This window comes from Anastrepha obliqua, chromosome 4, assembly GCF_027943255.1.
Source record: "Anastrepha obliqua isolate idAnaObli1 chromosome 4, idAnaObli1_1.0, whole genome shotgun sequence".
NCBI lineage: Eukaryota > Metazoa > Arthropoda > Insecta > Diptera > Tephritidae > Anastrepha > Anastrepha obliqua.
The window spans coordinates 87778834-87799262 of NC_072895.1; the positions used below are offsets into that span (position 1 = coordinate 87778834).

At 37.0% G+C, this 20429-nt stretch overlaps 1 protein-coding gene across 2 annotated transcripts in view; it reads left to right on the plus strand.

Moving 5' to 3' along the window:
- LOC129244850 (protein jim lovell) overlaps positions 1-1780 on the plus strand; it is a 44881-nt gene extending 43101 nt beyond the window's left edge. For both annotated transcript variants that reach the window (XM_054882736.1, XM_054882737.1), the window contains exon 4: positions 930-1780. In XM_054882736.1, coding sequence (XP_054738711.1) covers positions 930-1780 — 851 coding nt within the window. The remainder of the gene's footprint in view (positions 1-929) is intronic.
- Positions 1781-20429: the final 18649 nt, after the last annotated feature.

The following is a 20429-nucleotide window of genomic DNA, read 5'->3' on the forward strand; positions in this document are numbered from 1 at the left end:
TGACTATAATTCGGTGGTCCCGAATTCTATGCCCGCTGTGTACATTAAAGATCAAATGATAAAAATAAGTGTTTTCTAAGACCGGTCGCACCTTGACTTGGCTTATTGTTAAGTAAACACTATTTATATGTACTTATTCAGACATATCCATATAATCATATTACATACATACCTACACACAGACACACAGACACGTTGTGCTTATATCTTTAAACCTACAAGAGGTGCTTAAAATCAATCTGAATTTTTTCTCTCTACAAATTTTCGCCAGATCACAATGGCTCACATCTCGAAATCTCCTTTCATCCACACATACACACATACATACATGTGTAAGTGCATACCTGTGCCAGAGATTGTTGCAACTGATACGCAGGAGCCTTTGAGGCGCATGTGGCGCGCGCATAGTACATTTTACGAAAATATACTCGATGCAAATGTTGTAATTTGCATATGCAGGAAGCAAAGCTGCGCCACAGAGGAGCAGAAACAATGCGCACACCTCACAATAAGCGCAGCAGGGTGTGGATGAGTGTTGGGGATATGTGAAAGGCAATGACAATACAATGCCATTGGCGCTTGGAGTGACACACATCAACACATACACACATAAATTATTGCGCCAAGATTAAGTGCTTGTGAAAATGTGTGTATGTATGTAGGAGAGGACAAAATTAAAACATTATCAGATCGTTGGCAGGTGATAACCTCTTTGTGCGCGGCACACTGGGAGGCAGGTGGAGCTGGATGTCAGTGTTGCAAGCCTTTGAAGTATTCATAAAGAATTTTTGTATTTTGGTTTTTGTTTTTGGCAGTCAGCAATTTAGAAATATCACCATTTCACATTTCTTTAATATTCATTCATTAAAACTAATTTGTCTCTTTCTCTCTCTCTCTCTCTCTCTCTCTCTCTGTCATTCCATTTGTAGTACCACGTCCAAAGGGCCAACACTCGGCGCCACGTGGCGGTCCACCACGCTCTTGGACCAACAATGAGCTCACCGATGCACTGCAGCATGTATGGAACAAGAAGATGACCACCTCGCAGGCATCACGCGTCTTCGGCATTCCCTACAACTCATTGCTGATGTATGTGCGTGGTAAGTATGGCAAAAGCCTGAAGCTGGAACAACTACGCAAAGACTGCATCAGCGGGCCACCAGTTGAAATGCTACAAATCGGTCTCGGCGGTGGCAAAAACAAGGATGAATCTCGTAAAGACAAAGCAGCTAACAGAAATGCAGAGAACGCTGCTAAAAATAATGCCGAATTAGACTTGGGCATACCACTGCCCGGCATGGTGGCCGGCAGCAACGGGCCAAGTGGTCTACGTAGCGCCAGCTCAGAACCGGACTTAATTGGCTGTCCCAACTCGCTGTTCGGTCCCTTCTCCGGCTCTTTCTATCCCGACTTCCCAGGCGGTTTCGCCGGTCTGCCACTGAGCATGCTCAATCTGCTACCACCAACGGATCGACACCAACCGCCCGGCGCCGGTCTTACACCTTTGCACCATCTAGGCATGGATGAGGATTGCAAATCGGATCGTTCGAAACAATCGTCTTCGCTAGGAGATGACGATTTCGCAGCCGGTGCCGCTTTAGCTGCTGGCGTACAACCGCTCGCGCTCAACCGCAACGATAACGAACGCCGCTCTGTTGGTGGTGGTGGTGGTGAAATGCTAGCGAGTGCAGGTTCGATAGGTGCGCCGCCACCGCCACCACCTCCAATGAGCGCTGCCGTCGGTGGCGGTGCGCAGCCGAATGGCGGTATGCAAGATTGAAATTTCTGGCGGGATTGGGCCGCCAACCCCATGTTTTTCCCGCCAAATGACACATACGATGTGGAAGAGGCTATGAATGGCGGCATTGGTTTCGGTGGCCATCACCAGCACCAGCAGCAACACAACGATGTGACGTCTACAGAGCGCAACGCCAACTGTGGCAGTAGTGGTGGTGGTGGCGCCATGGCTAATGTCGCACGTGCGGCACATCAATTTCGTGAATTCAATCAAAATCTTTACATGACCAGACGTAAACTGAAACGGCTGCGCCAGCGACGTTTCACGTTGAATAGCCGTGCAGCGGAGAACGGCAATGGTGCGACGAGCGGTACCGGTGGCGGTGGTAGTGGCTTTATGGCGCTGCAAATGGGACCGCCGCCGTCGGCGTTGACGTTGCCCTTGCCGCCAGCGGTTATACGCACTTAGTTTAATTTTATTGTAATGTTGTAATCTAAATTATGTTCAATTACTGTAAAGTATAAGTGAAGAGATGAAGAGGCGCAAAGAGCGCAGGCGATCTAGAAAATAAATTATACATAAATTAACTAAAATAATTAGTGAAAATTTGGGGGAGGAAGTTGAGTTGAGAAATGTTGCATAATTAAATTATTACTTGTATAACTGTGAATCGATGTGAATATGTAATGAGTATGCAATATTTTGTTTTGGTTTTATTTACATATATTTCAAAAATACAGACTTTGTATGGAAATTAAGAAAATTCAATTTTTTTGTTTTTGGTTCAAGGTATAGTATTTTTGCTTTACACACCAACAAAACGAAAACAACGATATTTTCTCTATTTTGTATTTATTAATTATGTACAAAAGATGTATTCTTCCATTTTACTTAAAATTTGTTTAGCTGATTTTTATACAAAATAAAAGTGAATGTATATATTTGTACAGTGATTGCAAATAGTGCACATCTGAAGCATTATGTTTCCAAAAAAATTAACAAAAGTGTTCTAATGGCAATTCACCATTAAGCGCGAGTAATTTGGCGGCGCAGCATTGGCAAGTAACCACAGCAAGACAACAGCAAAGTGTCTAGATCGCACGAAAAAACGATAGCACCTCAATATTTGGACCTGTTTTAACTATTTTGCTTTTTTTAATTTTCATAATTTTTGTTTTATAAAAATATAGCGCATTGGCATACAAAAACAACATAAATCTATAGTATAAATAAAGGTCTATGCTAATATACATATGAAACTATATAAAACCTTATAAATTTCCAATTTTATACAAAAATTATAAAAATACACGAATTCAAGCTTTTTATTCAGCACTTCGCCAGTAGTACCGTCTCTCTGACTTTACATGGACTTTTCAAACGACCCTCGTACAGATAGTTAAGTAATGAAACGCGTAAAGGCCAAAATAAAGATTTTCAGCTTTCAAAATCATTTTTTAATATGTCATAAAAAAAGTTACTTAAAAAAAATTCAAGTAAACAATTTTATAGCCCATTAAACTTTTATTGAAGTCGCTCAAAATTTTAGCTGATTTTTGATAATTTTTTCTCCCCACAAAATGTCGTGCATTTGTTATATGGAGAAAATGCGCAACACCGTCATAGAAGAAAGTTATAAAAAAACGATGGGATTTTTAGCAACTTCAAACTTGCACTTTATCAGCCTAGTATTTAAATTTAGCTATAAAACTGCATGGCCAACTTTTTTTTTTAATTCTGAATAAAAAGCTTAAAACTAAATTTTTCAATTTCTTAAACTTTTTTTTTTGTTTTTGCGTTAAGTTTGAAATTTGGGTTTATGTGGTATTTGTTAGGCAATGAGCCATATTTTTATAAAAAAAATTAAATTATAAAGTTTTTTATTGTAAATTTTTATAATTTTTGCATAAAGTTTGCAATTTGGGTTTGTGTGGGTTTTGTTAGATAATAGGCTATAACTTGTACTTGTATGGCGCTTACACCCTTTTTGGGCGTTTGGCCGAGCTCCTCCTCCTATTTGTCGCGTGCGTCTTGATGTCGTTCCACTTATGCAGGTACCTACAGTTTCAAGCCGACTCCGAACGGCAGATATTTTTTATGAGGAGCTTTTTCATGACAGAAATACACTCGGAGGTTTGCCATTGCCTGCTGAGGGGCGACCGCTATTAGAGAAAACTTTCTTCAATTTGGTCTTTCACCGAGATTCGAACCTACGTTCTCTCTCCGAATTCCGAATGGTAGTCAACCCATAGCCAACCCATTCGGTTACGGCGCACAGCAATTATATACTTATACTTCTATTAATAAATAAGAAGCTCTCAAAAAATAAAATAAAAACAGTCAAATCTGCTCAAAATGTTGAGGGTCCACCGTTTTTCGCATACCCTAGGCATTTTGTTGCTGCGCTGCCATGGTAATTTGGCAATGCTATGTTGCCAAATTGCTTGTGCGTAATTTTCAACAGCTCGGCACGTAAAAAAAAATCAAAGACTCACATTTCATTAAAAAAAATATTTAGTACAGTTATCGCTATATAACTGGAATTTTGAAATTTAATTTTATTTGCTAAATTGTGAATGGAAATAAAATTTTATTTCCAAAAAACTCTCCAAACATTTGCCTAAATCCAAATTTACTACCAGGAAGTGCACACTTTTATTTCAACCCAATATTGATAAGTATTTCTTAACCTACTCATTTGTGTGAAGCCCACTAATTAATTGTACTGTAAACCACTTTCACTTTGTGCGCTATTTCGCTCCACTGTAACCTTATAAGTATGAACAATTTTAGTTTTTGGTGCTTTTAGTTCCTATTTTTTGTTGAGGCGATGTAAAAACATTCCCAAAAATTTGCGTATGCTAGTATTTAGTATGTTTTTATGTTTTATACACTGTAAACTATTAAATAAATTTAAACAATCAAATTTTGAAAAGCTTCTAAAGCAAAAATTCTATGTTACACAATTTTTTACAAAAAGAAGTTTTCGTTCTTTGTGAGTTATAAATATTCCTAATAAGTTAATTTTTCATTAAATCTAATAATTAGTTATTAATTATAAACTTACAATTCATTGTTTTCAATCACTTCATCACAAATAATCAAAATAATTTAATAATTTTGTATGGCAATATTTGTAAATACTAAGTAATATTTATATACCAACATTAGTATTAACACAAAAATAAATGGAAACATAATATTTAAAATTCAAACAATAAACAAAAAATGTAAAAGAATGTATAAAAAATTGCATTTGACAGTTGATTGTCAGCAAAAGTTATAAAAAATTTTGTGTAAGTGGCCGATGGAGATTATTGTAAAAGCTATAGTATTATGATTGTACCAAAATTTTTAAACAAAAACAAAAACTAAAATATATTATTGAGTAAGCTAATGAATCATTATCATAATTTGAGTAAATAAACTCTAATAAAAATTAAAAACGCACACAATTTCTTATAAGTTTTTTGTAAAGACAAAAGCAGTGGATAAAGGACTACTGAAGTTATACCAGCAAAATAGGCAAAGAGCAGGGGTGTGTTCGAGCCATGAAAATAATTACAATCTCATTTCTTACTCTAATCTGCTGCAATAATGCAGAAGTTGTTTTTAACGGATTATGCAATTTGAAATAGCCCCAAAAATGCATGGAAATTATGAACTACTTAATGACTGAATGGAAGATAGAGAAAGGCAGTGGAAAATACATTAAAAAAATATAAAAAAATGCGTGAAAAATACGCGAGAAATCAATCTAGCCATGTCCGTTAGTTCGTCTATCCGAGCACACGATAACTTGAGCAAAAGTTGAGACAAGAGGTTTAAAAAACTCATAACCCTCCTCAAGGATAAGAATGCTCACGCGCATTCTCACAGGCCACTGTAGATTGCGTAGTTTTCTGCATATGGTCGGGATTTGGTCAACGGACTCTTGTCGTTTCTGCGAGCAATCTCAGGAGACTCCATTGCACCTTCTTCTGTCGCCTTTGCGACTAATCCTGGGAGACTCCAATGCACCTTCTTCTGTTGTTTTTACGACTAGTCCCAGGATACTCCAATGCATCTTCCCCTGGAATGTAGCGCAATAGCACGGAGAAGCCTGAGACATCTTGGTCAACTGCAGTCAGAAGAAAAGCACATACATCCAGACCAACCCAGCTCTATCTTAAGTTTAATAAGAAAACTGGGTCGGGATGAGGTGCTTTGATGAGCAGAGGGCACATCTTAACTTGTCTTAAATATTGAGATATTTCAATGAAACTTGGAACACATGCAAGGTGGCGCAAAATTAATCATCCAATAGAAAGTTTATAATTCCTGCAAATGTTGTCTTAGGTCATTCATATTTGACCCTCGTGAGCTAGACACCTGCAGTATACGAGAGTCGTTTGAAAAGTTAGTGCACAAGTAAAAGTACTTAATTGTTTGAGGTCAACTTTTTTTGTTTTTCGACATAGTCTATTTTTAAGCTAATACACTTCGTTCAAGACTTTGTTGATCCCTTCCGAATAATAGGATTTATTCAAGTCTAAAAAATAGCCATCCGTTTCTGCAATCTTCTCCTTGTGTGAATAAAATATTTTTCCCGCCAGTCATTTCTTCAGATTAAGGCACAAATATTAGTCCGAAGGACTCGAGTGAGACAAGTCTGGAGAATGGGGGCGATGTGCACGAGTTGGAACCCTATTTCCATTAATTTTGCGACCACAACTGCTAAGGTGTGAGCTGGTGCATTATCGTTGTGAAAAAGGACTTTTTTGAAAATCATTCAACTTCCTCGGTTCATACCAATATCGAGCACAAAGAAATATACCGATCAGGCTGAAACTTGGTATGTGTTTTTCCAAGAGTTGCTACCAACTAAACATAACCTCGATACGCGTTGTGTTTCACAAAATTTAGCTTTGGCTTAGTGAAACACAAAACGAATGACGTCGGCATATCTGTCAAATTCGCTCAGAGCCGAGTGACGGTCTGCTGGTAGGTAGTGCACCTCTAAAAATTGTTTCATTATGCTGTGTCCGTATTCAGTTTTGTTGGCAGCCGGTCACTGTAAGTAGAGATTATCTTCACATACTCGACTACTTTTCATGGTGAAAATATTTTTAGAGGTGGTCTATGTAGCAGAGCCAAGAATGATAACTATAGTGAAAACAAAATTGTGAAGGGAACTTCGGCTGCCACGTCACGGGAGTGATTCGCCAGCCGAACTCTGCACGATCATTTCATATGTATTCATGCACTCGACCAATCAGCAGATAGCAACGAAGCAATGTGAGCGAGGGCTGTGTTGGATTTTTTCATATAGCACTAACACAGAGTAAATTTTGTTAAACATATCTCAAGTGATGCACTGCCACATCAAAGTTCTCCTCAAATTTTTATTTACCCTTGCTATCAAGCAAACCTTGAATTATTTCCTCCTTGAATACCTTTGCCGAGCCTAGTATGGAAAGAATACAGAAATTTGCCAGGATAGAAAATAGCCAGGACTAATAGTTTCCTTTTTTACATTAACCTAAGCTTAATTTTCATTTCAGTTTACAAGTCTTCACTATTTTGCCACTCTCTTCTTAGTTCTTCCACACAGCTCAACAGCTGTTACATCAGGGTCAAGTATGATAGATACCAGGTAGTACACCTCTCAAAACATCTTCTCTCCATGCATCAGGGCTAAATTATCCCAAAAATATGCTTCTGCGACAGTTGCGACCGTAATTCGCTAAGTCAAATAATTGCAACTGGAATATTGAAGAACTAAAATATGAGCATGACAAGTATAATGTAACCTCTCCTAACGGTCACCTCGATTGGCCGAACGCCTCCCTTGAGCGGACAATTTTTTCTATATCAAATCTTATCGACACCTTTGGACCCCTCTCTTAGACGGACAAAAGCCGACTGACAGTGAGTCAGTCCGCCCAAGCAAGGTTTCACTGTATTTGTGCGTATTTAACTTTTCGTTTACTCTTGCGTAGCGAAATGTTTTTGTTGAATTTGTTACGAAATGTAGACAAATTTGGTCTATTATATTTTGCTTATTTAGATAATAACTTTTACTCCCGGTGACGCACTCTCTATCTCTACTAATTTCCCTCCCTAATTTTCTCCCTCTCACTTAATTGACTTGTCGCGATTTATAAAGGAGACTAAAAATATAAATTTAATGAATCAAAAACATTATTTAATCACTTGTCTCTTCAAAGCTTTGAGAACAACACACACAATTTTCAAGAAAAATTATAAATTTGTTTTTGATTTTTAATTATTCACTGTACTTTGAGCTATCGGTTTTTGTACTACTATTTGCACCAGTTTAAATATCTATCAACTTTCTGCAATACTTTTGACGATATCTTCGATTTGCTTTTTAATCCTGACGAAAAATATGTCACAAAATCCCGAAATCCCGTTTTCTTATATTCAAAAAAATCATTAAACAGGGAAAATTAATAACTTCGGTATTGATTTCTTAGTAAATATAAATGCGCGCATGTGAAAAACCAAGGAGGGGGCAAGTTTTGGAGTTCGTTACAGATTGCGACGAAGCAGAACTTTAGCTGAAACGGCGATGGGCCTATTTCAAGCCAATTAACACTTATGTGGAAAAGTTTGTTGCATCTCAGCCTCAATTTTTTGAGTAAAAGGTGCGTTTTGTAAGCATAAAAATTGCTTAACTAGCTCTCTATGTGAGTTCATACTCCACATTTTAAATCAATCACGCAGCATGATTAAGAGCTATTAGACAACCTCCATGCGCACAAAAATTATTTTTTTCTTGATGTTTCTCCACAAATGGAGAGACCTACAATTTTATGTCGCCTTCGAGCGGCGAATGGTGGTTGATGCTATTATTTGATGTTTCATGAACGGGGTTTTGAACCTGAGCACTACCGAATAACAGTAACTCACCAATCTATTCGGCTACGCTAGTTGTCGAATTATTAAAATTATCAAATAAATTTCTCGCACTCAATTAACTTCCTAATTTATACACTTAATTATCTTTTTACACGATAGATGCGTTCCCCAAAAATTCACGTAAAAAAGCATTCGTGTAAAATGAGATTTGAGAGAGGTGTACTTGCCACCTTTTGCATAATTAAATGGCTCTTTGACTCAAAAATAAATAAATTCAACGATGGAGACAATTTTTAAATCACTTAAAAGTCTAAATAAAGTGAAAAATCTACCGAGTCTCAGATACTTTTCCTATGACTTATTTGAACGCTTAGGGCATGGAAACATGCAGACACCTTTTATGTGAGTGTGAAAGCTAAGCTATGAGGAGGCTGCGCACTCTTGAACGGCATTTTTAACTGATGTAGCGGACATAACGCATTTAAAACTAACGAAGCTTTGATCGTTTATTAAAGCCCCGTAGTGTAAGGATAAGTTCCGGTGGTATCTCGATGGACCTGCGAAAGGTCTAAGTGTGTCATTGCGACAGCCACCCTACCTATCTATTTAAACGCTTCGTACCTGTGTCGCAAAATCTCACTCTATTTGCTCTATGAGATTAAAAAAAAATTCATTAAATATTGAAAATCGTGTTAAAATGAAACTATTTTTTTTTTCTTTTTAATTTTTTTTGTTTTGTTAAATCAAATGTGTGTAGGAGTGTAAAAAGAGTATTAAGTGTGTAATGGTTTTTAATAGCAGAAGGCGCGCCAAACATCAAGGTGCAACCCACAATTGAGAGTAAAGAGAAGGTTGAACATTTTGCGCACCCCTACTTAGCTCTCAGCGAATTTGATAGAAGCAGCTGTTGAGCTAACTTAGTTTTAGATTTTTGTTCACTTTTTTAGTCACCATACAATTTATTAGTTCGGCAAGAACTTTTTCTTTTCATTTCTATTTTTTTTTTGTATCTTCTGTTTACATTTTTATCTTTTATTTATTTATTATTATCTTCTTTTAATTTCTTAGTTTACATTAGCTTAAACTATATTAACTTTTCATTTTTATTTAAAAATCTTCGCTATTTTATAAAGAATATTTTATTTTTTTACAATTTTATTTTACTATTTAGTTCTCTCTCACACCCCGTCTACATTCACGTCACGGCAGGGATATGTATTTTCCCACTGTCAATCTGCGTAATTTTGATTCTTGGGCGCCACTAAAAACTACCACAACTATTAAATAAGTTCGACATTAAGCTTTTAAAATTTTTACTTTTATTTTTTTAACTGCCGATTTTTAATGAAAATTTTTATAGACTCTTTACTCTTCCAATTATTATTATCTTATCCAATATTATTTTTCTGGCAAACATAATTTTCTTGCATATTCACAATAGCTAATATTTAGTACATATATACCTATACTTGCACTGTTTCAGTATTTGTTGCTGATTGCAAATGATTGTAGGAACTAGGAACTTAATACTCGCATAAAACGCGCATTGTTACTTTCAAATAATAAAAATATAAATTTTTTTCCTGTATGGCTGAATGCAAACATTTGAGAAGTTAACAAAATTATTTTTTTTGCAAATACATTTTTTTTATAAACTATTCATTTTTTTTGCATGAACATTTTTTATTATTTTTTAATTTTTTTTTTTTATAATTTTTAATTTTAATCAATCCACAAATTCTGTATGTTGACATTTTTTTTCACTTTTTTTTGAAGTTTTCTGGATGTTAAAAATAATAACGCAAACTTTATGTAGTTAAAAAATAAATTTGTTTGCAAGTAAATTTGTTTGGTATTATTTATTAAATTTTTTTTAAATCACAAATTTTTTTTTCAATTTTGCTGGATGTTAAAAATATTAACGCAAACACAAATTCTGTATGTTGACATTTTTTTCCTTTTTTTTGAAGTTTTCTGGATGTTAAAAATAATAACGCAAACTTTATGTAGTTAAAAAATAAATTTGTTTGCAAGTAAATTTGTTTGGTATCATTTATTGAATTTTTTTTTTTAAATCTCAAATTCTGTATGTTGACAAATTTTTTATTTTTTATTTTTTTAATTTTTCTGGATACTAAAAATATTAACACAAACTTTATGTAGTTAAAAAATTTATTTATTTGCATGTACAATTTTTTTTCAATATTATTTTCTAAATTTTTTTCACATCACAAATTCCACATATTGACAATTTTTAATTAATTTTTTTTTTTAACATTTACTGGATGCTAAAAATATACAAAAAATAAAAATAAAATCGTTTAAGTAAAATTTTTGTATACGCTCAAAATAAAATCCCAAATGTACAAAAACAGAATTAATGATTTTAAGATATTGAAAACGAACTGGGAAAAAGTCGACAACAACAAAAAATACAAAGAAGAACAGAATTTATAAGAAAAAAATTTGAAACAGGTTCATTAGAGTAGAAAAAATGTAAAAAAAATCACATAGACACCGTAAACCATTAAGAATTAGTAGCTTTGAAATGGATTCTATAGTCAGACACAAGCAGAAAAAATATTAAAAAACAGCTGAAATGCAGATGTTACAAAATAACGATTAGTAATTCAAACAGGGTAAACAACAACAAAATAATAACAAAAAAAAAAAAAATAAAAATTAAAATGAAAAAAAAAAACAAATACAATACAATGTTTATTATACAAATTTTTTACCAATAACAAGAATAAGAATAATGCATTACAAAAATAAAAGGATGAAAGTCAAAGAAATCAAGTAGTAAGCGTAGCCAAATAAAAGTTCAATATGTAAAATTTGAAATTTTTTATCAAATGAGTTTTTACTAATTTTAAATGCTCTAAAAATACTCACCCAGTGCAACTAGTTGCAGAACCCATTACTTTCCATAAAATTAAAACAGGAATTATTTTGGAAACTTATATGGAGAAACACACACAGGCAAATGTATGTACATACGTGTATAATATTTATAACTACTGTTAATTAGATGAATAAAATTACAACTACTCAAATTGTAAAATAATATAAATTAAAACAAAAATATATTAATATATATATAGAATGTATGTATGTAGTATTAGTTATTATGTAAGTGCATCTACCAGTGTGCTGACACATACAAACGCATGCATACTTATGTAGTTACAAAAGTGCATGCACGCGTATTTATAAAGAGAAACTTGTAGTGCATAAATATGTATCCATGTACATGTAGTGGGATGAAACGAACAATTGCATAAGTGATTTAAATAAATTTAATTAAATAAACAACAACAAAAAATCAATAGTTTAACTGGAATTTTGACTTAATTGTTATAGGCATACAAATGTTTCAGTTGCCTAGACACACACACAGTTATGCGAGCGTTAATAAGGACGGCAATAGCAGGCAACAAAAGATAATGCGAATACAGTTGAAATTTCCACTGTTCCATACAAAAGAAAGACCGGTTTAGAAAAGTCTATGTACAGGATTTTCCGAGTGCGAGGTTCATTTTTTGGCAAAGTGCCAGCTGTCACACTTCCATGGCACCACTTTTGGCAGATTTTAAAGAAAGAATTTTAAAGCAGAAATGCATGCAGGTGCAAAATTAATCGTTTTTGTTTTTGAATAACTTTTATTAGGTGCGCAACTAAGTTAACGCTGTTTTTTTTTATGAAAATACAACTTTATTCTGAAAAAAATGGCTACAAGTGAATCATTGAAAGTATTTCCCATCGCTGGCTACTACTTTGGGCCATTTTTCTGGTAGATCTCGTATACCGTCGCGGTAAAACTGTTGATCGTTTGAGGCTATCCACGGATCAAGATATTTTTTGATGTCCTCATATGAATAGAACTGCTGGTCAGCTAGACGATGTGCCATCGATCGGAAAGGTGAGGTGATAATCGGACGACGCAACATCTGGAGAATGTGGCGGGTGGGGTTGCATTTCCCATTTCAGTGTTTCCAGGTATGTTTTAAGGGGTTTGGCAACGTGAGGCCGAGCGTTGGCATGCTGTAGAATCACTTTTTCATGCCTCTCTGCGTATTGCGGCCGTTTCTCGCAGCGCTCGGCTCAATCAATACCGATCCCCAGTGATGGTTTCGCTTGGTTTTAACAGTTCATAATAAATAACACCTACTTGGTCCCACCAGACACATAGCACAACCTTCGCAGCGTGAATATTCGGCCGAGGCGACGACGTAGAAGCATGACCGGGTAGTCTCCATGACTTTCTTCTCTTTTTTTTGGCCTTCCTTCACGCGGACGGTCGTTAACATTAAAATCACCGTCTTTGAAGCGACGGAACCAATCTCGGCACGTTGTTTCACTTAAAGTAGCCTCTCCATAAACTTTTTGTAGCTCTCGATGCGCTTCAGCTGCCGTGTTTTTCGAATTAAAGAAGAAAATCAATACTTCCCGCAAATGACGATTATTCGATTATTAATCAGACATTTTCACAAAACCAAAAGTATATGATAATATACCAAAACAAAATCACTAGTTATCGAAGCAGTTTGTTTACTATATGTCTAAGCTTGGTTTATGACATTTAGGTTATGTGAGAATCGACTAGCACACACTCCTGGCGGCATCTATTGACAAACAGCGGGAACTTAGTTGCGCACCTAATAATATTAGGTTGGGTAATAAATTCGTAGCGTTTTTACCGAAGGTTTTTATTTAAACAAAAAAAAAACAATAATTATATCAATCAGTTAATCAATTATACATTCGCCGTTGCTGTTTACAAACTCTTTCCACCTCTCGACCAATTCATTGATGCCGTTCCTCCAAAACTCGTCTGGTTTGGTGTCGAAGAAGTTGTTGAGCCAGTTTTTAAGTACCTCTTTGTTATCGAAGGTAACGCCCCTCTTATGGTTTGAGAGATCGGAATCGGTCGGTGTAAGGTCCGGAGAATACGGCGGATGCTGAAAGTCCTCCCATTCGAGTTCTTGGAGTGCGGCTTTGACGACTTGTGCAACATGGGACCTGGCGTTGTTGTGCAGGAGTAGGGTTTGACCATGTCGATCAGGTATTTTCAATGGAATAGCTTCATTCACGCCTTGTAGATGGGCAATGTAGAGCTCCTTGTTGCCGTAGCCGAGGCATTCGTATCAAGCACTTCCCAGTGCACCACTGGGAGAATGTCCCACCAAGCACATATCCTGATCTTCATCGGATGAAGATCAGGCTGGAATCTTGGCTTTGGCGTATCTCCTGGAAACACTCACACCTTTCTTTGCTTCATATTGATATATAGGCACCATTTCTCATCTTCTGTGACGATTCGGTACAAAAGCGCTGTTTATGACCGCGGGTTGCTCGATGGCGGGCGAGATGTTGACAAGCAATTTGATGACGACCTTCTTTGTTTTCGTTGAGCTCGTGCGACACTCAGGCTCCTAATTTTTTGGTAAATCCCCTTGAATGAAGATGATTGAGAATTGTTTTATGATCGCAGCTCATTTTTTCCGCCAATTCACGACTGGTTCGGCGACTGTTCTCCTTCAAAAGTGATTTGAGACGTCTTTCATCGAATTAAAAAGACCTTCCGCTGCGGGACATGTCATCGATGTCAAAGTCGTAATTTTTGAACTTTGCAAACCATTTTCACGCTGTAGACTCGCCTATGACACCTTTTCCATACATGTCGCAAATGTCCCGGGCTGCTGCGGCAGCTTTTCGACCTCTATGGAAAGCAAAGAAAAGCAAGTTTCGAAAATGTTGATTTTTGTCTCCTGGGTATTCCATTTCTAAGGCTCGAAGCTAATAAAAAGGTATGTAAATAACTCAAAACTACAATTAACATAGTTTTGTAGAGCAGAAAGAATTCTATCGAATGAATTCTTACGCTTTGCCCAACAGCAAACAAATCGTTGTAAAATAACAGAAAATATGAAAACACTATTAACTTATTCCCCAACCTTATTGGTTAAGAAAAAAGATTTTGAGTGATGAAAATCTTCATTTTACCATTGCTTGTCTGTTTGTATATTACAGCTGTCTAGTTGGCAATTGTCAAATATGATTGGACGTACGTTCACAAATTTTCCGATAGGATAATTAATTTTGCGCTACCTTTTATATTAATTGTTGTAAAAAGTTCTCTATGTTTATACGCTGCAGCGCGCTGTATTCCGAGGATGATATACATCTAGTCAGGTTTATCCAAATTAGATGATTTTTGTTGGTTTAACTTTTCTTCAGTTCTTGCATAAAGCTCGCGTCACACATGAAATGGTTGTCGAAATCTATAGAAACTGCATTGCCATGAAATATGCCTAAAATCACATATGGCGAAGTAGTATTCAGTTCACGCCGTAAAAACACCGCGCAACATGCCAGCAACATGAGGCCAGCAACATCTTTTCATATCTGTTTAAAATGTACATAGCACTCAAAATTGAGCAAAAACTGCCAGTACGTTTGGGAGTGAAGTGCGTGAGTTCCGAAGACTTAGCATTTTTAAGAGTGTATGTAAATCTTCTTAATATTTGTTGTGTGTGTGCAAATTTACATATACATTATTAATTTGAATATTATAGAACATTTTCATGTATAGACAGTCTAGGAGCAGTCACGAAAGTTTTGATCACCCTGGCTGTAATTATGTAAGACTTATTATAACCTTCGACAACTTTATGAACGTTTTTCCTGTTCTATGTCCAGACGTCGATGCCTCGTACATCGGCAAAGCGCTCGAATAACTTTAAAGCGGCTATGCAATCTTTAGCAGAGAAAATGTTTAGTATTGTGGAGTTATGACAAGCAGAGCTGGCTTAGAATTCCCAGTTTACGCCTTTTTCACAGCACTTGGAGCTATTTCTGGAGCAGTTGCCGCAAAGCACGACGAATATGTTGGGGGCGCAATTCCCACAAATGGCCTACGAGGAGGTTGAAAAGTGCCAAAGAAGTATTAATGAAATATAGTTTTAATCTGTTGTTTTATTTTATTTTGCTTGATTTTATTTTAAAATCAAACAAATACATACGCTGAAGCCCATCGTCAACAAACTGATTGGGCCCTGGGCGCTGTAGGCTTGGCATACTCCAGTTTAAAGAGAGAGGCGAGCAATGTTGGTCTTGCTGCGAATGAGGGCAAAACAAAGTACCTGCTGTCAACACACAGGGAGTCTTCGCGGCTTGGACAATATGTCAGTGTTGACAACCAACTATTCGAAGTTGCGAAGGACTTTGTCTACCTTGGGATCAGTATTTAAAAACAGAAATGACGTCAGCCTGGAGATCAAACGGAGAATAACTCTTGCCAACAGGTGTTAGTTCGGGCTCAGTAGGCAACTGAGAAATAGAGCAAGAGAGAAGAGAACTAAATTGACGCTCTACAAAACGCTCATCATTCCCGTCCTAATATATGGCGCAGAAGCATGGACGATATCAACAGCGGGTGAAAAAGTTTTGAGAGCCTTCGAGAGAAAAATTCCATGTAAGATCTTTGGCCTCCTCCGCGTTAGTGAGGAGTACCGCGTACGGTGGAACAGTGAGTTGTATGAGCTATATAGGGGCATGAACATAGTTTAGCGTGTAAAAATACAGGGTGCGCCATCTTGTATGTCGGTATGAAAACATTGAATAACTCTGAAAAAAAACTGATTTGTACAAGTGGTGTGATTTTTATTTGATTTGGTTATTTACAATTTATTAAAAGTATTTTTTGAATACAATATCAATCAAGTGGACACCTTTATTAGCAATCATAAGCTAAAAATTATTCATCGTTTACATACCGACATAAAAGACCGCGCACCCTGTACAGCGGGTACGCTGGCTTGACCATGTCACCCGTATAAAAGAAGACGCTCCAGCAAGGCGAATTTACTATACGGTACCCCAAAAAGGAAAGCGTGGAAGAGGAAGACCACATCTCCGTTGAATAGACCAAGTGCTGCAGGACCTGTCTTCACTCGAGATTTCCAACTGGCATTCAACTGGTCGGGTGGTGTGGCTACTAAAACAAACCCTCCTCCTCTTCTGAGGGGACTCCCTTCCCGGAACCACTTTCTACATTTATTCGGGAGGGCCCAATATGAGGACCATGAAACGGACCATTTCTATTCACCCACGTCTAGGTCCACCATGGTTGTAGTCAGCGTCATGCTATGGGCTCGTCTTGGGCATGTCTCTGTCTACGAGGTTTCGCTTTGTTGTACTGCATCGAGATCTATCTTCTTTTCTCCATAATACGTCTTCAATTTATATTTTAACCGCATTGGTCGGGGCGATGTTGCTAATCTCCTCCGTCAGAGCATCTCTTTTCATGAGCCATCTGTCGCAATTAAAAGGCGTATGTTCAGCGTCATCGGTGCTTCGCGGTATATGCACCTGGGGTATCTTACCTTTCCGTGGCCCGAGAGCAACTGAGTTATTAAATAGACCGCTTTCTCGAAGTCCCTTCGAACCCGTTTACCTATTGTAAGAATCAGCTTCACCGTCCACCCTCTACTTGATTCAGTGTCCCATCGGCTTTGCCACCGCTGCATGGTTTGGCATCGCCTTTCCGCGGCGTTAGTTGTGGCGTGTTTTTTTTTTTCTTAGAATCCATCATCCACGCATCCTCTCGTTTCCGGACCATGAGGTCGAAAGGTATCTCCTCGCTGGCCACCAAAACTGCTGCACCTGAGACAGTACGGTAGGCTGAAGCGACTCTGAGTGCCGTAGTACACTCTCCAATACTTTGAGCTTGATTTTACAGTTCAACGAATCTCCCCATATTTCGCTGCCGTAGAGGAGTATTGCGTTTGTGGTGGCGATCAACCTTCTTTTACTCTGGATTGGTCCACCGATGTTTGGCATTAGTCTGCTCAGCATTCCCGTGATATTCGCTGTTTTAGCAGCCGCGTGCCGTATCTCGATCCAAAACGTAAGCCTGCAATCTAGTGAATGCCCAGGTATTTCACCGATTTTTGAGTTACTAGGGATGTGTCCTCTAGTTGCATACTGACCTCGAGTGGCATGTGGCCTCGTGTCATCAGAATAGTAAAGAGACAAATTGTTTTATTATTATGTTAAAAAACACTTTTCTTAACAAAAGTGGCCAATTGATTCTGGGATGATGCTCATAAATTTGACGTTGTGAGCAGCATTTCACGGCAAGCCAAATGCATGTCACTGGCGAAATTTCATGGCTGTGAAGTTAGTACCAGCCTTAACCGATTAAGTGCTCACATACCGCTCCGCTTTCACGATTTTCATGATGTTGTCGACATTTCCGACAATTGGCCTACTAAAGTATGTTTCAGCTTCGAAGTCTATATTTCCAGAATGGCATCATTTGAATCACCGCTTTAATATTGCTTTCGATGCTGTATTGAATCTATAAGCAACAATCATTTTTTTAGGCGGCCTGCTCCGACTTTTCAATTAACATTCAATTACAGCTGGTGCAAGAACTGAAGACGAACGACCTACCGCAACGCAGAATTTTTGGTGAATGGGCTTTTGGAAAGTTGGCCCAAGATCCACTTTTTTATCGAAAAATTGTGTTCAGCGACGAAGCTCACTTTTGGATCAATGGGTACGTAAATGAGCAGAATTGTCGATTTTGGAGTGAAGATCAGCCAGAAAAATTGCAAGAGCTACCAATCTAGAAATATCTATAAAAGGTCAAAGTTTGGTGCGGTTTATGGGCTGGAGGTATCATTGGGCCGTACTTCTTCAAAGATGCTGCGAATTGTAACGTAACTGTGAATGGTGAGCGCTACCGTGAAATGATATCCAACTTTTTTTTGCCCAAAATGCAAGAGCTTGACTTGCATGACATGTGGTTTCAGCAAGACGGTGCCACATGCCACACAGCACGCGTAACAATGGACTTGTTGAGAGGCGAGTTCGGTGAACGTGAAGACCTGTCAATTGGCCCCCCAGATCGTGCGATATAACGCCTTTAGATTATTTTTTGTGGGGCTATGTTAAAGCTCATGTCTATTCAGACAAGTCTGCTTAAATTACGCATTGGAAGACAACATTAAAGCATTTATATGTGAGATACCGGCCGAAACATTGGAAAGAGTATGCCAAAATTGGACTAAGCGGATGAACCATTTGAAGCGCAGTCGCGGTCAACATTTCCATGAAATAATCCTCAAGCATTAAATTATATGGACTGTTCTATCGATTTAAACAAAAATTTCATGCATTTTTCTGAATTTTACGTGTGTTTTTTTTTTAACTTTCCTATAGCTCTTAAAAAATCACCCTTTATTAGTCATAGTAGTACTGATGTATGGAATTTTACCATTTTTATCTGTACATTGGAACGCTGTAACGCACAACTCGCTTCACCAGACATGAAACAATCAGATAGCATTCTTTGAAAGTTGCATAGTGTCACCATTGAATCACCGTATAGAATATAATGGGTTATTCAATAGGTGTGCTTCAACTTTTTTCCGATAGGGAGGGCGAACGACGCAATATTTTTTATTTTTCGCTTGTCATTTGTAAACTTCATTAGTATACATTTCATCATGGAACGCTACACACTTGAGCAACGATTGCAAATTGTGCAAATTTTTTATGAAAATAATCGTTCTGTGGCTGCTACTTTAAGAGCATTACGGCCATTTTACGGTCCATTTAACAAGCCGTCCCGTTTTGGGGTTATGTGAAGTCATTGGTCTACAGTAACAAGCCGGCGACGATTTGTGAGCTCAGAGCCAATATTGAACGCGAAATTGCTGGAATTTCGGCCGATTTATGCAAAAGAGTGGTCGAAAATTGGGTTCAACGATTGGACTTCGTAAACCGTGCACGCGGTGGTCATGCAAAAGAAATCGAATTTCATACTTAAATGTATATGTTCAAACTCGATAATAAAAAAAAAATTAGTTAAAAAAGTCAAACCGTTTGTGTTTTATTCAAAAAAGTTCAAAAGTTGAAGCGCTCTTACTGAAAAACCCTATATTCACATTGCTGAAGGCATCTGGAGGAAAACATTCTTAACTTTTTATGTGCTTCACCAAAGCGGGCACGTACTTCCTTTATTAATTGTTTTGCGCAGCTTCTCCTCCAATCTACGAAATGCGTCTTAATGTTGTTCTGCAAATAGAGAGACCTAAAGTTTTATGCCCATTCCGAACGCAAATGGTGTCATTTTAGAAACTTCAAAATTTATTAAAATAAGTTTTATTTTCGCTGGCTTCTTCTTCTTTTGAGTCACCCTGCTCGGGTGTGTAGCTGTGCTAAAGAAAGTATGCAAAGATACATTAAAATTTAGTAAACGTTCAGCGCCCTCTATCGAAGAAATTTCGTATTAAAAATATCCGAGTCATTTGGTGTTCATTTGAAATGAGATAATTCTTACACTAGTGGCGATTTTAAAATAAAGGCCAAAGTGTGATCGGTCAATCATAAGAGTGCAGTTTTCAAAAAAAGTGGCGCTGAATTAATCAATCTATTGGAAGATACGTAATTTTTTTTATATTTTTTCTTGTAATTTTTTTCATTTATTTATTGAAAAGAGTAATAATTATAAATAATTATTCCACTTAAAAGGTAAGAAAAAAAAGAAACAAGCACTGGCTGCTAAGGCCTTCGGCTATTGTTTTAAATGGTTAATAATATAGATAAAGAAGAAAAAAAAGGAAATAATTATATTATACTAAGTTTACTAGATGCTAGCTGCAAGATTATAATATATTATACCTATACTGGAGAAAAGATGAAAATACATAGAACAATCGAGGGAATGTGAAAGTGACCACTACTATATACATATACCAGATAACGAGAAGCCTATGAAGTTAAATTTTTAATTTACAGCAAGAAACGAATTGGT